The following is a 27,932-nucleotide window of genomic DNA, read 5'->3' as shown; positions in this document are numbered from 1 at the left end:
TAAATCATCCAATTCCTGTTTTGTGTGTTTGTAAAACACTGTTGCCGTTCGCATAATCAGGTAGCTTGGGCTTGGGCACTAGGCACTCTTGAATAGCAATTCTATTTATAAATATCTTCCAAGTAAACAGGTACCATTGTTGTCGAATTTCCGGTATTGTACAACGAGCGCACATTCCGTGTCCAATCCTAATGGTGTTAAGAAACGTTTGTTTTGCAATGTCGGTATTTTTCGTGCACGAACAAACCTCCCTGTTGGCCCTATGTTAAGAAGGAGTTTGTTAATTTAATTTTTAATTTTATTAATTTTACTGATGTTTTTCATTCTGTGCACAGAACGAAATACCATTGGTAAAATTAACAAATTTACTACATCAAAATTTGATTATGGAAAAGGTACTTCTTTAACAATAATTATATTGATTTCACCAACAGTTTGTTGAATTAATAAGAAGCGTTTATTAAAATATTTAATATATTATTAATTTTACAATCACAATATGATCATGAAGTACGTTCTTCTTTAACAATTAAAGTATTGATTTCAATAAAATGTGAGTAATGACACAACATGTTGTGTCATTACTCACATTTTAGTTAGCTCAAATAACAACGTCCATTAATCGCGACACCGATTGAAGGATATGATATCCACCCACCGAGCCGAAACGATTCTTACGTCTATCAGACTAAGCAATACCACCTGTTATCTAAAGTTAACCGGGTAATCACATCCGTGAACTAAACCATATGTTCTCAACCTTTTGAGGTCCGCGCCCCCTTTAAAACTATTTTATGTGTTCATGCCCCACCCTCTCACTACTATAAGATTGATGTATGCATAATATTTATATGTAAACTATACTTTAATATTAGTTATTGGATTAATAAAAATACAACTTCAATGAAGTTTTTTTAATATTAAATTCATTCAATTGCATGAAAAAAAAAAATCGAAAACTGCGGCGACCAACACAGCGGCAAGGCACGACTTAGAAAATGGCAACATTTTCATTTTTCATGGTTTTTTAACATTTCCCCCCCCCCCCCCCCCCAACATTTTGTCACGACACCCTAGGGGGGTGCACCTCCCACGTTGAGAACCACTGAACTAAACCATTTGGATCCTTTACGTGCACAAATATAATGAAACGTATATTATAGATAATAGCTATACATATTTTCTGAGGTAATGCTTTAAATTTTACAAAAATAATACACATATTATGCCTATGATATTAAACGTATAATTTTCGTACTCCTACGTTAAACTGTGAATGCAAGGTATAATACATATACTACACAAAATTGTATACGTATAACCCCTCATAATTAACGTTGGCTTTTACTATCAATTATTGATACCGAGATAAGTTAGATAAGTTGAAAGAAATTATAAAATAGTATTATATATTATGCTTATTTCGTGAAATAAAATTTACGTAATACTGAATTAATTTATACATTAGTGTCTTTCGCTCTTTTTGTGATTCTGTGTATGTTATATTATCTAATCTGTACGCCTTATATTTTATATATTTATAGTATTTTAGACAAAATAAACGACTATAATTTTATAATAAATTATTATTGAACAGTTGAATTGTTAAATTTAATAGTTTACAATTTTAGGAATATTAATTTTTTCTAAGTAAAATCATAAATTATAACAAATTATTAAGTAATAATTTGCATCAGTCTTATTCTATCGATTTAAAGATCTATAATTTTTCAAACAGTTTTAATATAGTTAGATAGTTGGATAATAGTATATATTTTAATAATTTATTTTTGTGATGAACTGAAAATTGAATGTAATTTCAGTGTTTTTATCATTATTAAATTATGTTTTTTTATGTAAGATGGTCCTCAATATGATATAAGGCGGTTATAATTGGCATATGTTCATGGATTATCATTTGTCCTTATTTATATTTGTAATTAGATAATAAAGTCGAGTGTCCAGTAATTGAGATACATAACGAAGATATTTTGGTGAGTTGTATTGAATTTTTCGTTTTATTAGTTTTGTATTGTCAACAATTGTTAGAAATTACAATTAAACAAATATGTACATACCTATACAAGACACTTAATAATATTTTTAACAAAAGTGTTTTTGACACATTTTCATAAATACCATAATAAATATTTCTACGAATCGTCATTATATCAGGAATGGATATTTTAGCTAATCAAGCAATGCAGCTGATTGTCATCTTATTTAAACTGCTAAATCTTGAATTCCCTTAAACTTCTTTTAATTTTCAATTTATTTCAAACATTTTTTAAATTACTTTATGTTTATGTTAATTTTTGTAAATCGAATTAACGATCTTTGCAAGGGGGTGCATATGTATCCCCCTTGATTTCCAAAAAAAGATGAATAAAATTTAAAAATGTCTGATAAAGACAATTATTATTACGATCGGAATTTCTAGTAGCCTCGCATTCTTTATTACAGTCGAAAAAAAGACAATAATTTAAGCATTGTTTAGACATCATCATATATACTATGCAAGATACACCTCCTAACAAAATTCTTGGCGACGCCTATATGTGATAGCATAATTACAAATTAATTCACATATAGAATAATAGATATAGTTTAATAGATCAAGTTTAATGATTGCATAAATAACTGCGTTCAGATATAATATTCATACTTTAAAATAATTTTTTTTTTAAAAAAAGCACTATTTTTTTATATTTATTTTTCTGTGACTTGTTAAAATGTAATATTATACCTAACTCTTTTTTATTGAAATGTACATAATGATTAAATGGTATATATACTGGTTCTACAATAAAAAAAAAGATTGAGAACAACAAATTTAAAAATATTTTACAATAATAGTGATTATATTTTTGTTTAAATTTTCACTCTGGTAGGTAAGTATCAGTTAAAGGATAAACATGAATGATTTTTCAATAAATATTCATACATTTTTGTAAGGAGTCCAAACCATAATTAGTTTACAAGTTGTTAAATTAATTTTACAAAATAAGTTTTGTATAATTATAAACAGCATTATCAATAATGGTACCTATTACCCATCGAACATAGACTATTAATAAATATTGAATCACAATAATATTTTCACATATCTACTTCATATACTTCATAATATACGTTATATTATAACGTTTGTAAAATGATTTCATTGTAAACAATGCATATAATGTTAGTTATAAAAACAAAATGTACTATGTATACATTTATCCATAACGGATTATATCATAGACGACTTTGATTTAACACTAACATTCTTTTCAAAACATTAAGTATACACATAGCATATCCATTATATCAATAGGAGGGAAAAAAAATGTGGGCAAACAATGGAAGAATCACCATTGAAATATTTACGTCATATAAGATTAGAGACAGGTTAAATTTCACTTATTTACATAATATTTAATAATAATATTACGTCTTAAAAGCTAAGCCTATTTATCTTTGCATTAAATATATTATGAAATTACTTCATAGAGTGATGACCATGACATGTGGCTACGTATTACTTAAAAATTAATTATTTTAATTTCTATTTTACTTAAATAAAATTATTACTATAAGATTACTTAATTATTGTTCAATGAGTTAAGCAGAACAAATATTTACCTGATCTAAAAATCTTTAAAAGTAAATATTTCTAATCATATACATTTGAAAGAACGTCCCATCACGGGTATCTCGTATATTTAAAAAAAAATTGATCAACTGAGTTGACAAGTATATTTATGTGAATAGCATATATAACATTATAAGGATAGAAAAAGTAAACAAAAAAAGTTAATTTTTAAAAATATAGTTTATCTCAATAATAATAAGCAGACTTGTTAAATATTCGAAAAAAGAATGGAGATACTTTTTTTTTATTCAATCAATTTTATCAAATTATATTTGAATACATATTCTAAAAATTATTAAGAAATCAGTATTTTTATTCAGCTTTAGATTTTTTTTTTTCATTTTTAATTCTGGGTTATTTTTTTATATTTTATAATTATTATATCCTTGCATAAGTTTAGTAAGTCATAATATAATCTAAATATAGCCAGTGAATTATGAAGATTAATTAAATTTTTTAATGCTCAAGCAAAATAATTTGCTAATCAACATCCTGGATATTTTATATAAGTAATATGTTCAAATATTATTTTTATTAATATTTATGAATGGTGCACCCTAAGATTCCAAAAGATAAGAGTAAAAAAATGTCAAAAATAATTGAATACCAATTTTCCACACAAAAACTATTTGATAAAGTATAGTGAATATAAGCTAAAAGCACGGATCCAAGGGGGAACGGACAAAAAACTATTATATTTTTTTTATTAATCATTTAAGAATCTCATACTTTTCGTTTACTAATAGAATAAATGAACAATTTACATCGTACAAAATTGGTTACAATTTCTAATATATACAAACCACATACCATTAATGTTGTATCTTGTATCAATCGGTATTATTTTATAGTGTTTCTTCTCTACACCACAATAATCAAACCACTGATAACTTATGTCTGTCCTGTATGGGCTGCTGTCTCTATAACTAAAATAAATAAAATCGAAATCTAACAAAATAAGATATGTCTCAAAGTACCGTAGTTCATGAGAAGTCGTCAGATCCATAATGACACGGGAATACCCCTAATAAATACATGGATTATAACCCAATTTAAAAACATCCACGCCAAACTAAAAAACTTGGATAGTGCTCGTCATTACAATATAGGAAGAAAAACACTCAATAGACGTCTGCGGCCTCGACTTCCCCTGGACATTCTCTTAACAGACATAGAAGACTCATCATCAGAAAATTAAGATCATTATTAATACACTAGACCTTATAATTATTATTATATTCATATATGTTATCAAATTATTATATCACATTATCATATCACCCTCACTATTAATAATTATGTCATTAATAAATTTATAACAAACAAAATTGTAAAAACTAAAAAGTTGTAATAGCACTAGGTGTGCTGAAATATTTTATAATTATAATAAATAAAAAAAATTTTTATAATGTACGATGATAAAAATTATTTAAACCTTATCTTCGTTACTGCAGAAAGTCGTTGTCGTCGTGCATTATACGTCGTTTTGATAATTTCTGTGAAAAATAACAATATTTCTTTATTAGTAAATCCTGAGTTTAAAAATATAAATTCTGCTCGTGAAACATTTAGATCAAAATGACTATCCAACAAATACATAATTTCTTAACATTTTAGTTAAATTGCCAATTTTTATCGCAATAGCAGAAAGAAATTTTTCCTCTTTAAGACTGCTTAAAACATAGTTAAGAGCAGTGTTGGAACTTATTTAGATAAATTATTAAAATTAGATTTCTTGTCATCTTTTATCTTATCTAGATAAATAACGCTAAGTTATCTAATTACTTATCTAAGATAAAATTTTTACTTATCTAAATAATTTTATCTAGATAATAGTCTGAATTCTTGCCAAGATTAGAGTTATTTTTATTCTTTTACGGAGACGAATCCAATAAATCAGAGATCATCTTAATCGGTCCAGCCGTTCTTGAATTATAAATTCTGTAACTAACTCGACTTTTTTACATAGATATAGATTTTGTATTCATAATTATAATTCGTGTTTATTATTAATAAGTAATTATTACTTCTTGGTATGACATTTTGTTTGTATTTTCATGTCGGGAAGATATTTTTGGTATTTTTAAATTTGATTTCTTATTTTTCCATGGAAGTTCCGAATATAGTAGATATTTTATTTTAGTATACACATGTAACTCATACGCTGAATAGTCATTACTTCATTCTTAGAACCCGTAAATTCGTAACTACTTATAGAATAATGAAAATCATCAAATTAAGATTATATGGAAAACAATATTGTTAACTTAAAATAATCTCATATATATTCTGTATTCTTCCTGATACTAAGAAATTTTCATTGTTTTTTTTTTGTGTCACATTTTAATGATTAACTATCATTAAATATTTTACATTATATATAAATACTTCTTAATGGTACACACTACATTACTACAATAAACATTAAACACTTAGGTGCCTATTGATAATAATGATTATAATTGAGTCTTCATAGATATTATTACAAATATGAAATATTAACCAAAAAATAACATTTTTTGAACATATCTTTTTTTTTATCTAGATAAAAATGAAATTATCTTTTATCTTTATCTAGATATTTTAATTTTTTTTATATATTATCTTTATCTAAATGAATTTGGACATATTATCTTTCATCTTTATTTAGATAAATTTTGCATTATCTATTACCAACACTGGTTAAGAGTAAGAATGGGAGAAGAAAGATTGATAGCGTTGACTCTTATGCAATATCAATAAGGATATGAATATTGATAATGAAAATCACATAAAAATATAGTTAACAGATTTTCTAAAGAAAAACAATGAAAACTTAACTTTTTATAATTTATCATATATACATATTTCCAGTGGCGTAGCCAGGATTTTTAAATGGGGGGGGGGGGCTAACCACTTTTTTTGGATAAGTAAGGTAAGAGAGGATATGAGAATTCACCCTTAACCCCCCCACCATCTACCACAAAGTTTCTAAACGTAATTCAAGCATTTTAGTATAGTTTTAAAAATATTTATTAATATATAATTTATAATAATAATAATAATTTTGGTTTGAGTGTTCAGTCACTTGCTCCACTCTGACAGCTGAATTCTCTTAGGCCAATTTCTGGCAAATTCAGTTATTATTTCACTTTCATGGAATTGCTCTTTTTTATTTATATTAGCCATAGCTAACCCATTCATTCTGTTTTCCGACATGGTGCTTCTTAAAAAAATGTTTAAGCGATTAAATGCTAAAAACGTTCTTTCCGGAGTGAAAGAGGTAACTGGTAACGTGGCGAATAATTGTAAAAGTATTTTAATGTTAAGTCGAAGATTGGTGTGATGAGAGGGTGAATCAAGAGCAGAATTCGGTTTTGGAATAGTATTTTGACTCCATTGTTGCCTCCATATGAACAGGTCAGCCCTGATTGTAGATGAGGTATCATCATGGAGATCTTGGACACATATTTTAGCAACTTTTATAATATTTATATCGTCATACATTTTTATTGGCCGGAATAAGTCCTTCAAGTGGCATAACATCAATAAGCCTTTGATTAAAACGAGCATTGATTCTATTAAATAGTCAAAATACATTATACATATAAACACGGCCCATGGGGGAGGCTATAGCCCCTTAGCCCCCCCCCCTTGGTAAAAATCTAGATCCACTCTTACAGTCTATTAATATTAAAATAATGCCAAAAATATGAAAATAATTATAAACTAATAAAAATATGTTTATTCACATAATGAATTGTATACAGATATTTTTATAATATACTACAAGAATGGAACGTTTTAAATAAATAAATTGTTCAGATATCTCGACGCTTTACAATATTTATCTAATCTAATTTAATCATGGCGTTTTCAAATATTTTACTAAAAAATACGGTTGCATCCGAAAACCGCACACTTTATCGGTCATTGTATAACAAAATTAGCCCAAACTTATAGTGGTTAAACCACACACTATTATTAGTGTTAATTAACTGATAAGATAAGATTATAAGATATACTGCAATAATCATGCTAACAAGTTTTAATACTTCAGTCACCATTAGTTTTTACTTTATTGGTCTTGTCTCTTGTGTATAGATATATAGTATATTATATATATAAAATATAGTATATTTTTTTACATTTTAGAATACTCGTGTATGCATTTTTTTTTGTTTGAATAAATTATAAATTATTAAGTATACTTAACTTAGGTAAGTATAACCATTTTGGGGTCGAAATTAAAAATATGCGGTTTATGGATACAAAAATTTTAAAAATTGTGCGGTTTTGTTCTGTATTTTATCAAAAGTGTACGGTTTTAGGAGTCAACGAAAAAGACCATATAAAAATGAATTTAAATAAATCGAAAATTAATAATAATAATTTAATATTTGTACAGGTTATACATTTTTTCCTGAATGTGAGTGAATCAGTCATAATATTTCTCTGAAGAGGTAGATTGTAAATGAATTTACTTAAAATTGTGTTATAAAATATGATACAGTTGTTTTTATTCGTCAAATATTTGGTCGTAATGTAGAGATATCAAATAACTTGCAATATCTTGGTTATTACATTTTTTTTAAACAGTTAACAATAGCTAACATGTTATCTTACATAAGGTTTTTATATCCTATAGTTGAACAATGTGATTATTACATTACATTTATAACATAAAACAAATATTTTTTATTATACTTTTAAGTAGTTTAGCTAATTTTCAAATCTGCTTATACCTATTAACAAAATATATTATGGTAGACAGTTGTTTAATTTCAAATACAATAATAACTTCTTCATTTCAACTGTAAATAAATATTGTATGAATGAATAGCCAAAATAAAATTTAACAACAATTAAGCTTACATAACAATATTTTAACTGCAAAGTTTTTTTGATACTTTTTCCTTTTTTATTTTTCTAGAATTTGGAGATCAACCAATTTTTCAAAACAATTATTTAATGTATAAGTAATATTTTGATAATTTATTTTTATTTTTGATTCTTAGTATAACATTTGTTTTGTTTTTTTATGCGTAATAAGTTATTATTATAAACAAATAATTATACCATTTTTTTAGACTGTATGTGGTTATTTATAAAATATATAATAAATTATGGAGGTAGTTAAGTTCTACGATATAGGTGTTAACTTGAGATGATCATTATATTGAAAATCTTAACAGATATTATAGGTAATATATATATATCCAAATTCTTGATTAGATTATACATACTAACATATAACATACATACTAATTTATAACATACTGCGAATTAATCTTTTGAAGGTATTCTTTTAAAAAAATTATCAATTTGTTTTTGGTTTTTTATTTAAAATGATGCTTTTAAGACAAAATATTAAGATAAAATACTGCCGGATTACTGGACGTACCGGATTATCGTACGGCCGGATTACCAAGAATTTACTTTATCACTATTATATGTAATGACAATTTTAAAATGGTTTTTATACTATTGCTATAGCTTTTATATGGGTTTGGACCATTTATTTTGTTAATTTTTATTTACATTTGTACATAATACATACATAGTTAAATTTATAAAAAATATAGTTTATTTTTTTCATTGCACACGAGACGGATGAAACGGCGAGTTATTTGATTTCGGTTTAATTATTATTTATTACGTAAGTCCCAATACCTAGTAAATAGTTTTAATATTAAAAATGTATAAATCAAATTAAAATTAAAAATGTTATTTTACAATTGTATATCCATTGTAAATTATTATACAATATAAATACAATACATTACAAAATAAGAAAACTTAAGGGCTTAACACTTAATAGGACTTAATTTAGAACGCTATCTGTAGAGGACTAGAGAGAAATTATCCAGGATAGGGAAATATGGAAGGCATTGACGGTGACGACGAAAACTTGAAGAGTTATAAAACCAAGAAGAAGAAGAAGAAGAAGAAGAAGAATAAAAACAATACAGTTAAATAGGTTAAGTTAGGTTAGGTCGAGATAATATTATTTTGTCATAACACAAAAGATCATAACGATTATTCATTGTATTAAGCTCGTTTAATTATACAGTTACAATAGAAGCTATTTTTATGAAAACAATAAATCGTTAAGATACCTGTGATTGATGTTTTTGATGTATGTAATTTAAATTGTAGTGAAAGTCATTCGAGTACAACACTTATAATTAAACAATTATAGAAAATAAATATTGTCAATATTCGTAAATATAGTTACGAACATTTAAGATACTTTAAACCAAAAAAACAATAGGTTTAATTAAATTTTCTGAATTTTAAACACTATCCAATATTCAGAAAATTTGATTTTGAACACTACCTAAAATGGTTAAAAATCGCCCTTACATATATTTTTCAAGTCATTATATCAGAAATTGCTTATGTAACAAACAAAACAGTTGATGGGTAAACTTAATATTATTTCCAAATTTTAATTTTAACTGGAAAAACTTCTGAGACTATCGAAAAAGTGTCTATCTAAAATACTATTTGCATCCAATTTCCAATATTGATTTTAGTGTTACAAAATTATCTTCTCAGTATGTTTTATGTAAATAATATTTTTATAAAAATAATGTATAGAACTAATATCACAAATCCTTTTGCAAATCTTTTGACAATCGATTGTAACAATTTTTTTATACTTTTTGAGAAAGACAAAGTCGTAATTTATATAATATTTTAATTTTATCGATCATAAAATATGGTTATTTTTTTCTATAGTTATTAATATTATTTAGTTTATGGCGGAAAAAAAAAACTAATAAAAAAGCTATCCGGTGGAGTGCACGAGTTAAGTGCTCTACTAAAATTGAGTGAATGCCCTTCATCGATACGCTCTTCGGACGGTATTCTAGTGGTGAGAGCGAAGGAAGTTGAAAATAAATCAAATCACGTTTATAATTACCAAATTTTATTTATTTATTTGAAAGAAACAAAAAATCTAAGTATTTACTTAATTAAACGATACTGAAAATGTAATAGTGATTGTTACTTCATGTATTAAAATGATTTTTGCTATTTTAGAATCGCTATGAAATATATAGAAGGGAATTCCCATATAACATAATATGTTATATACAAGACCTAATTTAACGTAATATTATTACGTTAAATTAGGTCTTGTTTACATTAAATTTGAAGAAAAATAAAACACACGTGAAAAATCACTACTACTCCTATTGCCAACTGTGCAAATCGAAAAACATACATTCACAGGCCAAAGCCTATTCCTGTAGCCTGCAGTTCGTAGAAAATTATTGTCTACTAATTGTAGCGATAGTTGGATGAAGATTTATTTATCATTATTACTATATCTACTACTTATTCTATCGATCGTTTTTACCTTGAAAATCTAATAATGATTAGATATTCTTGATGGCCAAATTGTATTCCTGTTTTTCTCATGTTAATCTTGTTATCATGTTAATAACCTGATGTATAGTATAATATACTGATGTAAATATATTCTATTCTATATTTCTTTTATATTTTTTTTCCGTAATCAACCAATAATGAAATTAATTATTATATGTACAGTGTACTCTCGATAATCTGCGAAGCAGATTATCTGCTGTCTTCCGCGGATAATAATAAAAAATATATATATTTACATTGATTAAATATACATAGATAGTCCAAGAGATAGGAAAAATCGTTAACGCTTTATAAAGTGAAATGGGAGCCAGAATTGTAGTAGTGTGGGAGCCATGCCAATAGGTTGCGCTGTTAGTAATTTATTCTACCATGGAAATTTTTTAACTTACCAAGACCAAATAGTTATCACCTATCTGTTATTAATGTTATCACTATCATTAGCGATGCCAAATTGAATATTTCAATATTTAAATTTACATTTTGCAATAACCATAACGGTTAACGATTTATGATACAACGTTATAAAAATGTTTTTTTTTCTGTGTTTAATATTATAATATTACATTTTTAAAATGTCTCGTGCTTGTGGTACTAAATGTTCATATGTAAACTGTGGTAAAAAAGCTCGTTCTGACTTGGGTCTAAAACTCTTCCGTTTTCCAAGAGATGCAAGTTTATCTAAACATTGGATCTTAAACTGTGGTAGGAAATTAAAATACTAATAAAATTAATGAATATAATATTTAGGTATATAATTTATATATTTTTAGTTTATATGCTATACTATTAAATTTGCTAAACTAATAGGTATTGAGTGGACTTTAATTAAATTGCATAACATACAAATAAATTGATTCACTTTGTTTTGTAATTTTACGAGTACTGACCTACTAAAGCAAAATATAAACTCCCTATAGCAGTTTTTTTTTTTTTTTATTCATATTAAACTAAACTTATACACCTAGGATTATATGTTGCTATAATACAGCAGCTGTATACTGTTACATTTTTATATTGTATACCTACAGTTGATTTTGGTCAAAACCTAGTATGTAGCATAACTTGTATTTTAATATAAAATTCTAGTATAATATAAAATATTGTATGAATGAAAAATATGATTTTTCTACATATTATCTAGTTGTAAGTTATAAATATGTATTTAATTTTTTAGGGAATACTGATTTATTACACCTTGATGAAACTGATTTATACAAAAAGCGAATTTGTGAGCATCATTTTGTAGAAAACGATTTTACAAGTTATAACAAACAACATTTAAAAAGATCTTCAATACCACAAACGTTCTCTGCAATTGAAGATGATAATTTACATGTTACTTTACCAACAACAATGTACAAAAAAAAACCAAATTATTCTTTATCAAGTCCATTTGTTGTTGTCACAAAAAGAAAACTGTCATCATCAACAAATTGTTCACCATCCAAAATGACATTCAGCCCGAAAGAAACGATCCATGTTTTAACACCTACTACATCTCATATATTACCATCTTCATCTACGATTGCCAGTTCTCCGGTTATTACACCAAGAACTAGAACTTTAATGCACAAAATGATTGATTTTCCATCTTCCATAAAACCAAAACAATTATTTACTTTTTTGTAGAAACTATGATTCTAAAACATCTGATATTTTTTTGAAAAGACCAAAATCTGACTTTATTCAATTTATTACTTTAGCACAACAAATAATTAAAAAAAACAGTTGAAATAATGCCACATAAAAAAAGCATACGACAATTCCTTTATGATAAAATAAAAAGCGATTTGTCATATATTTGTAAATTTAATAAATCGTGCAGTGACCATTTTCATTATATAATTATTCATTTTATTAATTGTAAACTCCTTAGAGACTTTAATTGGAAATCAAAAAATATTAAAAGCACCAGAATTGAAAAAAACAAAAATAAATTAAGTATTTTAAGTAATAACTAAAAATGTGTTGTTAGTATACATTTTATAAAAATAAAAATATATTATAATGATTAATTAATTTGTATATATATTAACTTCATTATTATTTTAGTAGGATATTTCATTATATTTAAGTATTTAATACTTAGTGATGTTATTTTTGTTATTTATTTTAGTGCTATTATTATTTTAATAAAACTACAACAATGATATATTCATTCATAATATTATTAATTATTCCTGTATTTATTTTTATTGTAAAATGTAAATATAAATTAATACATTCCTCGTTCCATTCGGAAGTCAAAATCTAAGACTTGTAACCAGGGCCGGCGTTAGGGGGGGGGGGCAAAACGGGGCATTTGTCCAGGGCCTCGCGCCTTCAAGGGCCTCGCGCTTAAAATGTTCATTGAAAAATATATGATATTATAAATTATTATATTAATTCATTATACTATGAATAAATGTATAGAAATCTCCTAAAATAAAACGTGAAATGTGTGGATCGCCTGGCGAGTACGATTTCACGAGAAATCGGTTGGCGTGTAGTAAAACAAATTATCAAAACAACAATATTATACTATATTATAATAATATGTCATGTATACAGTATATACACCAACGTCGACCCGTAACACGCCACACGGTATGGAAACCGGGATACCTAGAAAGTTTATCTTATCGCATTTCTTGAATTGAATTAGTCATTATCCGATATCACGTGCAGCTGTCACCGAGTCTGATCACATATTACGCCAGTTATACTACGATAACTATAGATACGTACAATTTAACGTACCTATTTTGAGAATTTGAGTGCTATCGAGTAACGACAACATTAACTGAAGTCAAAGATTCTCAATTTGTACATAATATAATTGAAAACAATAGCAATATTGGAAAGATGTACTTAAACGAATTTTATCAGCAATTTTTTATTTGGCAAAACATGGTGATGCATTTCGGGGATCTTCTGATGTCATTTACACGAAACATAATAGTAAATTTTTAGGTCTTATAGAGATGATGGCCAAATTTGATCCAGTTATTCAAGAACACGTTCGTCGGATAAAAAATAATGAAACTCATGATCATTATTTAAGTCACCAAATACAAGATGAACTGATTGAACTTATAGCGCAAAAAATTCGTCAACAGATTGTAGAAGAAATCAAAGAAGCCAAATACTTTTCTATTATGATGGACTGCACTCCAGATGTTAGTAGAGAAGAGCAACTTTCTATAATTATTCGTATTCTAGATATGGGAAACAAAAGTATGTCTACAATACCTTGCATCAAAGAATATTTTATAGAATTTATTAATGTTCATTCTACAACTGGATATGATTTGACAAATATTTTATTAGACAAATTAAATAGTATAGGTATAGTAATCTAAAAGATTGTCGTGGACAAGCGTATGATAATGGTGCCAATATGAAAGGCCAGTACAAAGGGGTTCAATCAAGAATTATAGCAAAAAAATCCTAGAGCATTTTTTTCACCATGTGCATGTCATAATTTAAATTTGTTGTTGGGTAATATAGCAAAGAATTCCACCGTAGCGGTTGGGTTTTTTGGCACCATACAAAGGATATATTGTTTGTTTGCATCTTCCATAAAACGCTGGGATATTTTAAAAAAACATTGTACATTTTTAACACTAAAGCCACTTTCAGAAACCAGATGGGAATGTAAAGTTAACAGTATCAAAGCTATACGTTACCAAGTACCCGAACTTTTTAGAGCATTAGAAGAAGTGGCTTATACAACTTCAGATTCAAAAACGAAAAGTGAAGCTCAGTCATTAGCTTCAAATGAACTAGAAAGCTATGAATTTATTCTTAGTTTGGTCATTTAGTATGAAATATTAGTCGAGGTAAATACTGTAAACAAAACTTTACAAAACATTAATATTCATTTGGACAAATGTAGTAACCTTTTAAATGGTCTTTTAGAATTTTTAAAATCATTTCGAATGAATGGTTTTGAATCATCAAAAATTAAAGCTAATGAAATAGTAGATATCATGAATATTAATAAAACATTTAAAAAGAAGCGTCTTAGAAAGACAAAAAAACAATTTGATTATGAAAATTCTGATGAAATAAATGATGATCCAGAAAAAAATTTCCGAACATTTTATTTTAATGTAATTGCCGATGGAGCTTTATCGTCATTTAATGAACGATTTAATCAATTTCAAATTTATAACAACAATTTCAGTTTCTTATACAATATTAGTGAACTCCGAAAAATAACAAATGACGACCTTATGAAGATTTGTTTAAATTTACAAAATTATTTAAGTGATGGAGATTCATATGACATAGTTGCTTCTGAATTGTATGAAGAGTTACTAGTTTTTCGTCATACAGTGAAAGAAGATTCTACTCCTATAGGAGCACTCAGTTTTTTAAAAACAATGCCTGGTTCTTTTACTGCTTTTCCTAACATAGTTATTTCACTCCGAATTTTGTTAACCATAACAATAACCTCAGCTTCAGCAGAAAGGAGTTTTTCAAAGCTCAAAATAATCAAAAATTACCTCAGAAACACAATGTCTCAAAAACGATTGACTGAATTGGCTATGATTGCAATAGAAAATGAAGTAGCTAACACACTGGACTTTAAAAATGTTATAGAATTGTTTGCGTCCAAAAAATCTAGGAAAAAATTTTAAATATTCAATATTAATTAAATTTATTATTATTTTTTTATTTCTAATGTTTAAATGTTTCGTTATGTAAGATAAAACTCTAAGTCTCTAACCAATAATGACCACATTTATAATTGATAGTAATTAATAGTATACTAATTGTAAGTTGACTAGTGTAAGACAAGTGTTGACACGTTTAAAACTAATCATTTAAGAGTTGAAAATGTATATTTATTAATGTATTTTTTATTTTTAAAGTTAATTAAAACAATTGTTTTGTTCGGAACATACATTTTTGATACATTTTTGCCTTTAATTATGGCCCGATTATGGCCTCTACAGACTATAGGTGACTATGGCTATTGGTAAAATAAGTTTTGCCCAGGGCCTCGCAAAAGGTAGCGCCGGCCCTGCTTGTAACGATTGACGAAATCAAAATAAATAATAATATTAAATCGAAATACCAATAGTCATATAAATTCAGTTTTCAAGATATCTGGTAAATAGTAAATTTCTCGGAATCTTATCGCTGTATGACAGTTAATTAAGGTCTTCAACCAGAATTCCCCTTGCCCCACGTAAAAGTTTTCAGTGTTTACACAGTCTACATGATTGCGATAATAATTAATTGGCGGACAATTATTGTACACGCTCTCTATTGACATTCTTATGTTACTAATATTCCTATTCCCAAATTGTCCATTGACTTGAACTAACTATGTATATTTAATCAATGATATTTATCTTTACATCTTAAATCATTATCGGTTTAATTGGGTTACGATAATCGATTATGCGATAACGCGAATTGTACATTACATTGCAGTTGATCTAATGGTATGTTTACACTAGTGCGCTTTCCACTTCAATTTTCAATTCAACTTGCGTCTCAACATTCAATTCTACTTTCACCAAGTGCATGCCTTTATTGAATGTTATTGACGCATGCTTTTTTCTGTTCACACTAGCGACGTCACAAAGCAGTCGTTTTCCAACTTGTTAATAAAAAGCATGTCGGACTCACATGTACTTCTTGGTGTCAGTGCGGCCTATTTAATGATTGCGAGTGCAAATAAAAAACGTAGGAAAAAACGTTCTTTGTGGGTTAAAAATTATTTAAAAACTCGAAATTTTGGAATAATAGACGATTTGCAATTAGACGAAGATATTTTATTTAAAAACTTTACGCGAATGTCCAGATCAAATTTTTACTCAATACTACAAATAATTGAACCAGAAATAGAAAAACAAAACACTCGTTTTAGAGAGTCTGTTCCAGCTAAAATTAGGTTGTTAATAACACTAAGATATTTAGCAACTGGAGATTCGTTTTCCTCTTTAATGTACCTGTTTAAAGTTTCCAAGCCATTCATATCGACTATGTTGCCCACGGTTTTGAAAGCTATAGTAAATGCTCTACAGAATTATATCAAGGTAAGTAAATGTATGCATAAAATAAAATTTGACATAAGTTATAAGTAATTACATATTATTATTTATTACATCATGAAATTATTGTTTTATTAATACTTTTATACGTTTTAAATATTTTCTTATCATAACTAACAATAAGTAGAGCATAGGAAACATTTTAATATTAAATACACATAGGTAGGTCTTTTTATTACATTAAAAAATGAGAATGAAAAAATGTAGGCACATTAAATGTCATTATTGGCTGTACTGAATGATAAATATTCACCGATACGGAACGAGTCGTTTATGTTGTCATGTGAAGTCAAGTGATGAACTGTGTTCACTGCAAGATTTGAAGACTCGTCAATTGTAAAAGACTGGGTATCACTATTAAATGTCCCAGTTGAGGTGTCTGACGATTCAGTTATCAAACGTTGTCTTTCACATGTTTCCACTTCTTTAATTTGTAAATCCATAAGCATATTGGTAATCTGACGTTTAGCCAAAATTTGGTTGATGGGTTTAAGCTTTATCTTTACATTATCTACTACAAAAGTGCCAAATGTACAAAATTCATCTTTTGCCGATATTTCGTGAGCTGCTTTTTTCATAAATTTGTAAGCCTCATCTTCTCTTTCATTTCGAAAACTTTTTTTTAAATTCCTCTTTGCCCTTATGGGTTGTATGAATTCATAATCATTAGTTGTAGTATTTTGCAGATTGTCACATATTTCTTCATCTTGTAGATCCTGCAAGTTATTACATATAATAATAAATCATTTTTCCTACAGCTTCCTTCAAGTGAACAAGAATGGAAATCTATTGCAAACGAATTTAATAAGCTATGGAATTTCCCCCACTGCCTCGGTGCCATTGACGGCAAACACGTGGTAATTCAAAAACCAGAAAATACGATAAGTGAGTTTTACAATTACAAAGGAACAAATAGTATTGTTTTATTAGGAATAGCTGATGCAAACTATCGTTTCTTGTACATTAACGTTGGATGCCAAGGCCGAATTTCAGATGGAGGTGTCTTCAAAAATACTTCGTTTTATAATAAACTCGAAAAAAATGAACTTAATTTGCCAGAAAATGAACCACTACCTGGTCGTACGTTATCACTTCCTTATGTTTTAGTGGCCGATGATGCATTCCCACTAACTGAACATATTATGAAACCTTACAAGACAGATTTAAACAAAGGATCTCCAAAAAGAGTATACAATTACAGGTTGTCCAGAGCGCGTCGTATTATAGAAAATACATTTGGATTACTTTCTTCTGTGTTTAGAGTTTTTCGCAAGCCGATAGAAATAAAAGTTGAAGACACAATAGTTAATATTGTACTGGCTTGTGTTTACCTTCACAATTTTTTAAGAGTGCAACCCGATTCTAGACAATTTTATTCAACGTCAGGGTGTTTCGATAGTTATGATTCATGTACAGGGGAAATTATTTCTGGATCGTGGAGAGAAATCACTTCTGGTGACACTGGTTTGATGCCACTTCGATCAATTCCACGAAGACCAGCGACAACAGCAACAAATGTCAGGGAAGAATTTATGCAATATTTCATGTCCGAAATCGGATCAGTTCCCTTTCAGGATATATACATGTAAACAAAATACAGTAGGATTGTAGAAATATTGAGTTATTTCTCTTTTTGATTATATTAGATTTTTACGTACTATACGTACTATTATGTGCAAGATATTATTATTATTATTTTTATTATTATTATACAATATAGTGTAAAATTATATTATATTATTATATGGTTTATTTATTTACAGATAATATAAATTATTTAATAGTAATATAAACCCATAGACCTTATAAGGTCTATGTATAAACCCAGTATTTTGTATGGTTATCGCAGATAACAGATAAAAAACAACGCGCAGAATCTAATAATACAATTTGAGGAATAAACGAATAACAAAATCTACTAATAGAATTACTTAAAAATAAAATAACTTACGTTTTCATTATTACTAATACTTGTTGTCGGGTTACCATCTTCCTCGCTATCCCTAGTTTCCCTTGGTGTTGTTGAATCAGAAATAAAAAGCAGCGAGTTATATGCAAACCATGAGGAAGAATAATTTTCTTCCGTTCCGGAACCAGATTTTTTTTTAAGTACTTTTTGTCGTTCTTTAGAAAAGTATGATCGCAAGCTTTTTATTTTAGATTTTACAGCTGCCACGTCCATGTTAAATGTTGTGCCGATCGCGACAATGGCATCGTTTCTTTTAATTTTGTTAGTGTACCATTTATGATTGGCATCCCACAGTAGCGGAAACGATCTAAAAATAAAAAAAACAAAATAAATACTCAGTTACCTAAAATTACTATGTAAATAAAATTAAATAAATGTATAAACTAATAATTAATATAAACAAATGTATTAAATTAAAAATTAATATTAATTTAATAATTTATTACCTGTATTCTTCAATGAAACGTGATGTTTGGTTTTGGTCTTCACTTTCAGCCATTTTTTAATAAAAAACAAATAGGTATTTAAAGTAATGGCTCAAAATAATAGGTAAGTGGCTAAAATGCACGGCGTGTTGAACGGATTCCCACTGAGCGCGGAAGTCCTTGCGCTTAAGCGTGCGTCACGAAAATGTTGCCGTTGAATTCGAAAGGGCATGCGTTATTGCAAGCTTTTTCGTGCAACTCGTGGTGCGCTATGACGCATGCGTCTAACGCAAGAAAAAACGCACTAGTGTAAACATACCTTAATAACGCGTATACCTATTTAGTCTTCTGTTTACTGTACGAACACACGTATTGACTAGAACTTAACTGTAGTGTTTAAAGTATTTTGCATCATTTTAGTTTTTATATTTTTATCCGCGGATAATCGAGAGTACACTGTATGTATATATTTTTACATTTTCAATAAGAAGATAATAAAACTATAAAAATTTAATGTTGACCATTTTATACTGGTTTATAAAAAAAAAAATGATGATAACAACCCCTTTCCCAAAATTGTTTGTAAATACGCCACTGTACGCACAAGAACAAATGTTTATTTTTAATTTACTCCGACATCAATTGAATGAATCGATTATTTCAGAAGTCCGTTTAACTCAAAATTATAAAAAATGAGTTTGGATCAGATTATAGTTCTATGTACATAACCACATCGTTTAGTGCATAAACACGTCAAGTATCGAAAATCTATGGCTGTTCAATTATTTGTCAAATAATGCGTATAGTTCAGAAATGCTACTGTTAATATCAGAGAAAATAATTTGTTAGAGACATAAACAATGTTAATATGTTAGAAAATGTTGATCATTTTAAAGCACCCAGGTAAATTAAATTTCATATTTTAATTAAAACTATATTTATTAATTATGATTAATAAAGTATGCAAATAAAAATGTATATTTAACAAATTAATAGTAGTTATAACTTGTGAAGCAGCCCTGTGTTTTTAATATAGTTATTTAGTTTTAAAAGCAAGTATTACAAATTTAATTATGTAGTAAAATATTTTAGATGGTTAAGATACTTATGTTAGGATTCCATAAGGAATGAAAAATTAAATTATTATTTTTATTACCTTTAATAGGTACTTAATATCATTATAAAATATTATTTTTACTTTATATTGTAGAAAATAATATTATACAAAAAAATATAGAATTACTTTCAGTTTATAGTTTGAGGTAAAATAAATGGGGGAAAAATTATTTGTATCATCATTGTTGTAATTCGATATTTTCATGTTTTTTATAAGTTTTTAATACAAATCATCAGGTATGAAAATTATTAAAAATACTTTTTAAGTACATTAAGATAAATATAATCAACTAAAAATACAAGTAGCTAGTTAAATGTATTTACTCGTATACATAAGAATATATTTTTTTTTCTATTTGTATCAATCAATGTAATCTGCAATATTGTAAATAAATTACATTTTTTATTATTATAGTCATATATAAATATTAGTTATGGTAAATTACTGCTGAAACCCATACAAAGTTATATTTTTATTATTTAAATACTAATCGGTTCGATAAAAAAAAAAAAAACTTGCTTTGAGGTGATTAACACGCTTGATTGCCATACGGCCGCCGGTGCACAGTGGTCTGTGTTTTAGATTAGCTTGCATTAATTAAAACCTTCTAAATATGAGTTCAAAAAATTGTGAAAAATATCAATTCTATTAGTTTTTGAAATGCCAAATCCAAATTTGTTATCAGTTTTGAAATCAATCCCTAATTAGGAGTAAAAAAAATCTATATTTCTACATTTTCATAAAACTTGAATATTGTACATCAATTAATTGACGTGTTGCTGAATCCAAATAATATTTTCATTTTGCTATCTACCCCTAATTATGGGAAATAGTGGATGTTTTTAGATTTTAAAATGTATACATATATATATTTCACATTATAGTATAATTATGAAAACTACGTTAACAATTACTGTCACTATCACAATCACTCTTCTAATTAATATCATCCAACGTTATATTAAATAGCGATTTAGCTTCATTTGATATGTCTTGTATTTATTTTTTTGGAAGTAATTTTATGGTCGATATTAACATTCGTAAAATGTACCGAGTAATATAATTAGAATCAATAAACCCACAAATACGATTCCGATATCAATTGGTTTATTTTTCTTTGAATATTATTAATAAATTATAATAATACGGCCGCCGGCGGCCTTGTGGCGCTAACATTACACATAGTATTATTATACGCCATGCGGCCGCCGGCGGGCTAACGTTAAATTGTCCACTATTATTAAGTTTTTTTTTATTGTAAAAATGAGTTCTCGATCAAAACGATTTAAAGCTGTGACAAAAGTGTTACAGGAACTTTTAGATGACATACGAGTATATGATGACTCATGTTCTTTTAGTGAAGTTAATGACTATATTGATAAAAGAATTACAACTATGTGTAAGAAATGTGATATGTATACGTGTGTGGATTGTTTTATGAAACATCATAAAAGTGAAAAATAATTAAGCAAATAACAAACATTATTTAAGTTAAAATTATTTTAAGTTTTAATTAATAAAAAAAAAAGAATAAATATTTTAATTTTTAAAATACAATAGAAATTTATTTTAAATATAATGTTTCAAAAAGTACTGTAATTTTTTTTATTTTATATAATACGATTTTTAAAGATCTTAGTATTTAATAATTAAGTTTTATTAAAAATTAAAATATATTTTCGAAGTTATAAGTAAAATTTATTTTTTAATTTGATGTTTAGTTAGAGTAATAAAAATTATTAATAAAAAACATCGTATATGGGTGTGCAATATACCGATAGAATGGAAATTTCTTCCACCATGTCACAGTTTGAATTTAAAAGGTAAACTGCAGCACCGATATATTTATTATTATTCCAAAATGTAGGGAATTAACGGCAGCCCGCGGCTGTTTGGCTACCTACGAATGATGTAGTGCGGCAGCCGGCGGCCTAAAAATTATCGATACATAATTATTTTTATGCGGCCGTTGGCAGTCAACGCCTGCATGGCGGTCAACGTGTTAAACACGCCAAACCTACAGGCTTGAATACGGAAATTCTATATAGTATTATTTGTTTGTCTTCGTACTGATATATCCGCACCCATAACTTGTACTATTAATTTAGTACATTTTTTTGTTACATACACGTTACACGACACGCATACAATAAAAATAACATTTATTTACGAAAGTATAATAAAAATAAAATTGTAATCATTATTAATAAAGTTAATAAAGTTCAAGACTTATAGCAGTTAAAAGCACAATAATAAGCGCTAAAATATGCACTTAAAAATCGTAAAATATGCATTTAATTTATTTATTATTAATAATTAGTATATCATAACAAATTTAAAAAAAAAATAATTGTTTATTTGTTTCTTAAAATATATACCTTGCCAGTTTTTTAATTTTATTGGTCAATTATATAATGATAGGAAAATTAAAAATTATAATTTATATTTACATCAATTAACAAATTGTAATAATTTAGTAATAATTAGTATCATGGCATCTAGAAATTCATTTATTTCGTACTATGCTATATTTTACAATAACTAACAAAAGTATGCAAATGCTTTAAGTTCAGAACTTATGGTTAGGTTATTATTATAATGACAATAAACAATTTTAATAATAATTATTAACATTTATAAGTATAAGTAAATGTTTTTACAAGCACTTTCTATGTATAATAGATGTACCTGATTCGGTGCACTCGGTATTTGATATCCACATCGGTCAGAAGATTAGCAGAGAAGCCAACATAGAACCTCCGATGCATATTGAGTATTTTCTTTCTGGTTTGGAAATTATCTTCCTCTCCATTGTATCTGCAGTTAAAGCATTAATTTATTGTAGCATTCTTGCAGCAAAACCTGGGTATATGATGTTATCTCCGGACATTACAATATAGGAGGACATTTGCCTACGGAATTCTACACCACACTTCATAATGGAGTTGTTAATGGTTTCATGGATACCACAAGCTTCCATTGCTAAGAGTAAAGGTTTGAAAAGAGCTTTTGTGCAATAGAATCTAATATTATTATTAAATATATTTAAGAAAATAATATATGAAATAAACATATAAGGAAAAAAATACTTTATACCTTTTATTTCTAATTGTGATGAATTGTCCATCAGGTAATTTATTGGATTTCTTTAACGTAGAAGATAATACAGCGGTAGACATTTCTTGTTCGTAGTTCAAAGTAACGTAGCACAATTTTTCTCTAATGTCACCAACGATGTTTCGTGCAGCGATAGTTGTAAAACTGTAACCACGTTCAGTTAACATTTTCATTATGTAATCCGTGAGATCACGGCCAGCAAAATTTAAATATTGGATAGCAAAAAGTATAGCATATCCTTCAAAGATTGAGACACTATGAGATTCTCCATCGCCAGAACTAAAGATTATTCCAGTGGTCGGACCATTTTAATTTGAAATAATCGAATATCAAAGGTTATGTTAACTTGCGAATGAAAAATTTTCATGACGTCCGTGGTTTTGTACAGCGAATCGTTTATGATCATGATTCTGTTCAGACAGACCTGTATTTTATTGGTTGTGAACTGGTTGGTTTGAAGAATTACACGAAAGTAACTGAATATACTTGATTCAGAATTTAATACCGGAAAAATTCGATGACTACGATACGAAACTTTGTCCAGAATTACAACATTTTTATTTATAATTATTTGTTTTGTTGAGTATCGAGTTTTTTTTTTAATAGTGAAGGTAGTAAAAAATATTTTTACTATCCAAATCTAAAAAATTTTTGTCTCCGTAACCTGTCACTGAAAAAGATTCGGAAATCGCAATTGGACAACATGGCAAACAGTAATCTTTATCATCATCAGATTCGTTACAAGAAGTGTCACTATTTTCATCTGAAGGAATTCCTTCAAATAGTACAAATTTTTCCCTCATTTATATTATTACTCATTTTAAATAATTTTAAAGGTGTAAAAAAATAACTACATTGTACTAGTTTTTTAATGAAAATAAAGAAAGTAAATAAAATAAAAATGTAATTTGTGTTATAAGTATTATTGTTTTATTACTATTTCGTTATATTCGTCGTTTAAATCACACATCTTTAAATCTATTGAAACTATGCAAACAATATATCTATTTATACATAACCAACTTGGAAAATTTAATTATTCTAGTGTAAGTAATTATTTTATAAAACTAATTTAGTAAAAAAATCTAAAAACTAAATGATGACCAATAATTGGTTAATGAACATAATTTATAATTATTATAAATTATGTTCACAATTACGAAAGAAAAATTGAATTTCAAGCCAATAAATATTTTCAACTAAAATAATGATATTATGCATTTAAATTCTAAATACGCTCAGGCAATTTGTTCACAATTCATAGAGTTCCATCAGATGACATAAGATGTCTTGAAATAGGCATTATAAAATATAGTATTTATTTTTAATTTCCTGGTCGGCGAGCTTGTTACGAATAGTTACGGTAAAATGTGCTACCCGTGCAGTACATTTTCCGAATAAGTAAGCTAGTAAAATCACAAATGTTACCCAGAGAAAATATTTTGTTTTCCAATCAGTTATACTCGTATTTTTAAAAACTGTGTAACATACGTTTTTGAAAAGATATATTTTTTAATTACATAAATAATAATTAAGTAATTAATGGTGGATAGTTATGTACATGTGTTATCATACAACTTTATCGAGTATCGATATTAATTCAAAATACATTTATTATTATATTAGGTAGGTATAATATGATTATATATTTACACGATTTATTTGATCATTATGTAAGTATAAAATGTATGCCCTCAAACGGTTTTTTTTTATTTATTAAAAATATATTAACAATAAATTATTATATCTCAACAATTAATAAGAACATGAAAATTATAATAATGAAAATAACTATTACAAAGATTAAAATAAGAAAATAGAATGAATCAATGGCATAGCCAAGAACTTTTTATGGGGGGGGGGTCAGCAAATCTATATATATATTTAATCTTATCACTATATTTTTACTACCATTATATTATATAATATAATTATATTATAGTAGACTATATAGTATTGAACTCTGTATTTTAAGTCTGGTTGACATTAGTTTTTTTGACTCGGGTAAATAAAAAGAATTAATTTTTCTAGTCTGCTTATTTGTTAGAGAATTTACCTATAATAATAAATAATAATAACAATTTAGGAACTAGGAACTAATATAGGAACATAAATATTAGATATTAGAATATTTTCTGTCCAATCACTTACTTAGGTATACTAAAAATTAAATTTTAAAAATATCTTACCATAATGACATTTTTAGACGTCTTAGAATTATGTAAAATTAAAATAAAACAAATATAATGGAATACAAATGTCAAATATAAACAAATAAACGAGTAGTAAGTAAAATAGTGAGACGCCAGCGGGCAACGACCAACTATTAACTAATAACTATTAATTTTACACAATAACGTGCTTGTGTTAAATGATTGGCGAGCCGCGAGCAATAGGTATATATACCCAAAATAAACTTTGAATACAGACAATGATATCGCTTTTATCTAAGTTATTGGGACCAGACGACCGATTTAGAATCAACCGTTATAGAAAATCTAAATAATATGATCCCAAACAAAAATTATCAAAGTATAGTAGTGTAGTAGTAAAGTATCTAAATATGATCATAATATTATGACTTGTGTGTGTGTATGTGTGTGTACAGCGTGTGTATAATACGTTTATAGTGTTTCTACAAACTATTTATATGATTTCCAAGTCACATTTCTAAAATATAAAAATGTTAAAGAAAAGACCATGTTTTATGTAAAAGTTAATCAACCATCTCAGGTTTATGGGGGATTATGATCTCCAAATCCCCCCCCCCCCCAAGGATACGCCACTAGAATTAATGCAAAACAACTTTAGAAAACACGCATATAAGCCCATACTTTTAAATATTTCAAACATATTATAATTTATAATGTAGGCCGAATTAAGCACCTATTGGACTCCGGGGCTGAAATTTTATATGAGCCCTTTTGACAAAACATGCTTTACAAATGAGCTCGCAGAGCGATACATTTTTTTAACTATTTCACAAATTGTCAATTGCATTATAAAATTAATAGGTATAAACAATTTATGTCTATAAAACAACTAAATTTAGTATGGCTACCGCCCCGGCTAGAGCCCCTCTTAATCCGGCCTTGTTTATAATGTTTATACGTATATTTAGTATATATGTATATTTATAATGTAATATATGTATGTTATTATATAATACATATTATATAGATTAAATAATGACTTTTATTTACCGAATTGAGATTGCAGATGATAATTAAATTAAATTTGACAACTTACTAGTCATGACGTGCGAAAATAATAATTGTTGACACATAAGTGGACTGGGAACTGATCACCAAAAGAGATTCGAAAATCTATCGGCCTAATTTTTTTCAACACCATCCGTAATATTTATACAATATGTATACTGAACACGTGAAGTTCTAAATACAAATGTAAGAAGTTCGTAATTACAATATTAAGTTATAAGTGTCCACTGACTATTGTCCTAATTATATACTTGATCATTATAGGACTATATGAACCAAAATTATACGCTTTTATACGTTTTAAAAATAAGAAAATGAATTTTTCTATAGCCGGTGTATTTCAATAATTCGATAATTATTAGCATTTGAATAAGAACTTATTGCCTACTGTTATTGGAAAATAATACTTTTAAACTTTGACAAATTAATGTTATTGAAGTTGTTGTAGCTATGTTATATTAACTGTGAGTGGTATATACCACACTCAATTTGTTATCTTTGAAGTTCACAATTTTGCGTTTCATCATGTTTTCCGTTTAGTGTACAATAATCGTTAAAATTATTCATCATATGAATCATTTACATTTTATTTTATGTTATTTTTTGGAAGTACCACCTTTGAAAGTAAATATTTTACGTCAAATGTCACTAATCTAATTTTATTTATGTTACATTTATTTATTTATACATTTATTATTTTAATTATATAATCATTTTTATTTTTATTAATAAGAAGTCTTTCTATTTATAATAATAATTGGAATAGAATATTTGTCTTATAGCATAGAGATCCTAACAGTTTCATAGTATGTCTCATATATATTTTATTACTTTCCCATTGGAATTATAGAAAAATACCGGTAATTTCTAGTGTAGATTTTAATTTTACATATGGGACGTACTAATTCTGTTCTATGGAACTATAAATATCCACTTCCTAGCAAGGGTGCCCACAGACATTTTCACAGGGGGGGGGTTATATATTTATACATAGTCATAACATATTAGATTTAGTATTTTAT

The 27,932-nt window shown here is 27.1% G+C and overlaps 5 protein-coding genes across 5 annotated transcripts; 3 read left to right on the top strand and 2 right to left on the bottom strand.

Annotated features, from left to right (window-relative positions):
* Positions 1-11,450: 11,450 nt before the first annotated feature.
* On the top strand, positions 11,451-12,714 carry LOC112682479 (52 kDa repressor of the inhibitor of the protein kinase-like). Its single transcript, XM_025553094.1, has 2 exons — positions 11,451-11,713; positions 12,186-12,714. The coding sequence occupies exons 1-2, from the start codon at positions 11,584-11,586 to the stop codon at positions 12,638-12,640; spliced, it is 585 nt and encodes a 194-aa protein (XP_025408879.1). The 5' UTR covers positions 11,451-11,583; the 3' UTR covers positions 12,641-12,714.
* A 1,263-nt stretch (positions 12,715-13,977) lies between these two features.
* LOC112682493 lies at positions 13,978-14,814 on the top strand. Its single transcript, XM_025553106.1, has 2 exons — positions 13,978-14,227; positions 14,501-14,814. The coding sequence occupies exons 1-2, from the start codon at positions 13,978-13,980 to the stop codon at positions 14,812-14,814; spliced, it is 564 nt and encodes a 187-aa protein (XP_025408891.1).
* On the top strand, positions 14,454-15,636 carry LOC112682492 (52 kDa repressor of the inhibitor of the protein kinase-like). The gene has a single exon (XM_025553105.1). It carries the CDS (start codon positions 14,932-14,934, stop codon positions 15,634-15,636), a length of 705 nt encoding a protein of 234 aa, XP_025408890.1. The 5' UTR covers positions 14,454-14,931.
* A 1,499-nt stretch (positions 15,637-17,135) lies between these two features.
* LOC112682476 lies at positions 17,136-19,774 on the bottom strand. The gene is made up of 3 exons (XM_025553090.1): positions 19,477-19,774; positions 19,013-19,337; positions 17,136-17,777 (listed from the first exon to the last, which is right to left on the bottom strand). The coding sequence occupies exons 1-3, from the start codon at positions 19,527-19,529 to the stop codon at positions 17,274-17,276; spliced, it is 882 nt and encodes a 293-aa protein (XP_025408875.1). The 5' UTR covers positions 19,530-19,774; the 3' UTR covers positions 17,136-17,273.
* Positions 19,775-23,315: 3,541 nt separating this feature from the next.
* Positions 23,316-24,294, bottom strand: LOC112682482 (actin-like). Its single transcript, XM_025553097.1, has 2 exons — positions 23,669-24,294; positions 23,316-23,595 (listed from the first exon to the last, which is right to left on the bottom strand). The coding sequence occupies exons 1-2, from the start codon at positions 23,860-23,862 to the stop codon at positions 23,409-23,411; spliced, it is 381 nt and encodes a 126-aa protein (XP_025408882.1). The 5' UTR covers positions 23,863-24,294; the 3' UTR covers positions 23,316-23,408.
* Positions 24,295-27,932: the final 3,638 nt, after the last annotated feature.

This window comes from Sipha flava, unplaced genomic scaffold (assembly GCF_003268045.1).
Source record: "Sipha flava isolate LNK unplaced genomic scaffold, YSA_version1 204_pilon_pilon, whole genome shotgun sequence".
Taxonomy (NCBI): Eukaryota; Metazoa; Arthropoda; class Insecta; order Hemiptera; family Aphididae; genus Sipha; species Sipha flava.
This window is presented reverse-complemented; position numbering and strand designations above follow the sequence as displayed.

Excerpts from the sequence above, each read along its gene's own strand:
- LOC112682479 (XM_025553094.1), top strand. The coding sequence starts at position 11,584 with ATGTCTCGTGCTTGTGGTACTAAATGTTCATATGTAAACTGTGGTAAA. Across the intron at positions 11,714-12,185 it reads ACATTGGATCTTAAACTGTG|GGAATACTGATTTATTACAC; the intron begins GTAGGAAATTAA and ends TTAATTTTTTAG.
- LOC112682493 (XM_025553106.1), top strand. The coding sequence starts at position 13,978 with ATGGCCAAATTTGATCCAGTTATTCAAGAACACGTTCGTCGGATAAAA. Across the intron at positions 14,228-14,500 it reads TCTAGATATGGGAAACAAAA|CAAAGAATTCCACCGTAGCG; the intron begins GTATGTCTACAA and ends TGGGTAATATAG.
- LOC112682492 (XM_025553105.1), top strand. The coding sequence starts at position 14,932 with ATGAATGGTTTTGAATCATCAAAAATTAAAGCTAATGAAATAGTAGAT.
- LOC112682476 (XM_025553090.1), bottom strand. The coding sequence starts at position 19,529 with ATGGCTGAAAGTGAAGACCAAAACCAAACATCACGTTTCATTGAAGAA. Across the intron at positions 19,338-19,476 it reads CGTTTCATTGAAGAATACAG|ATCGTTTCCGCTACTGTGGG; the intron begins GTAATAAATTAT and ends TTTTATTTTTAG. Across the intron at positions 17,778-19,012 it reads GTATTAGTAATAATGAAAAC|GATCTACAAGATGAAGAAAT; the intron begins GTAAGTTATTTT and ends AATAACTTGCAG.
- LOC112682482 (XM_025553097.1), bottom strand. The coding sequence starts at position 23,862 with ATGAAAATGTTAACTGAACGTGGTTACAGTTTTACAACTATCGCTGCA. Across the intron at positions 23,596-23,668 it reads ATCACAATTAGAAATAAAAG|ATTCTATTGCACAAAAGCTC; the intron begins GTATAAAGTATT and ends TAATAATATTAG.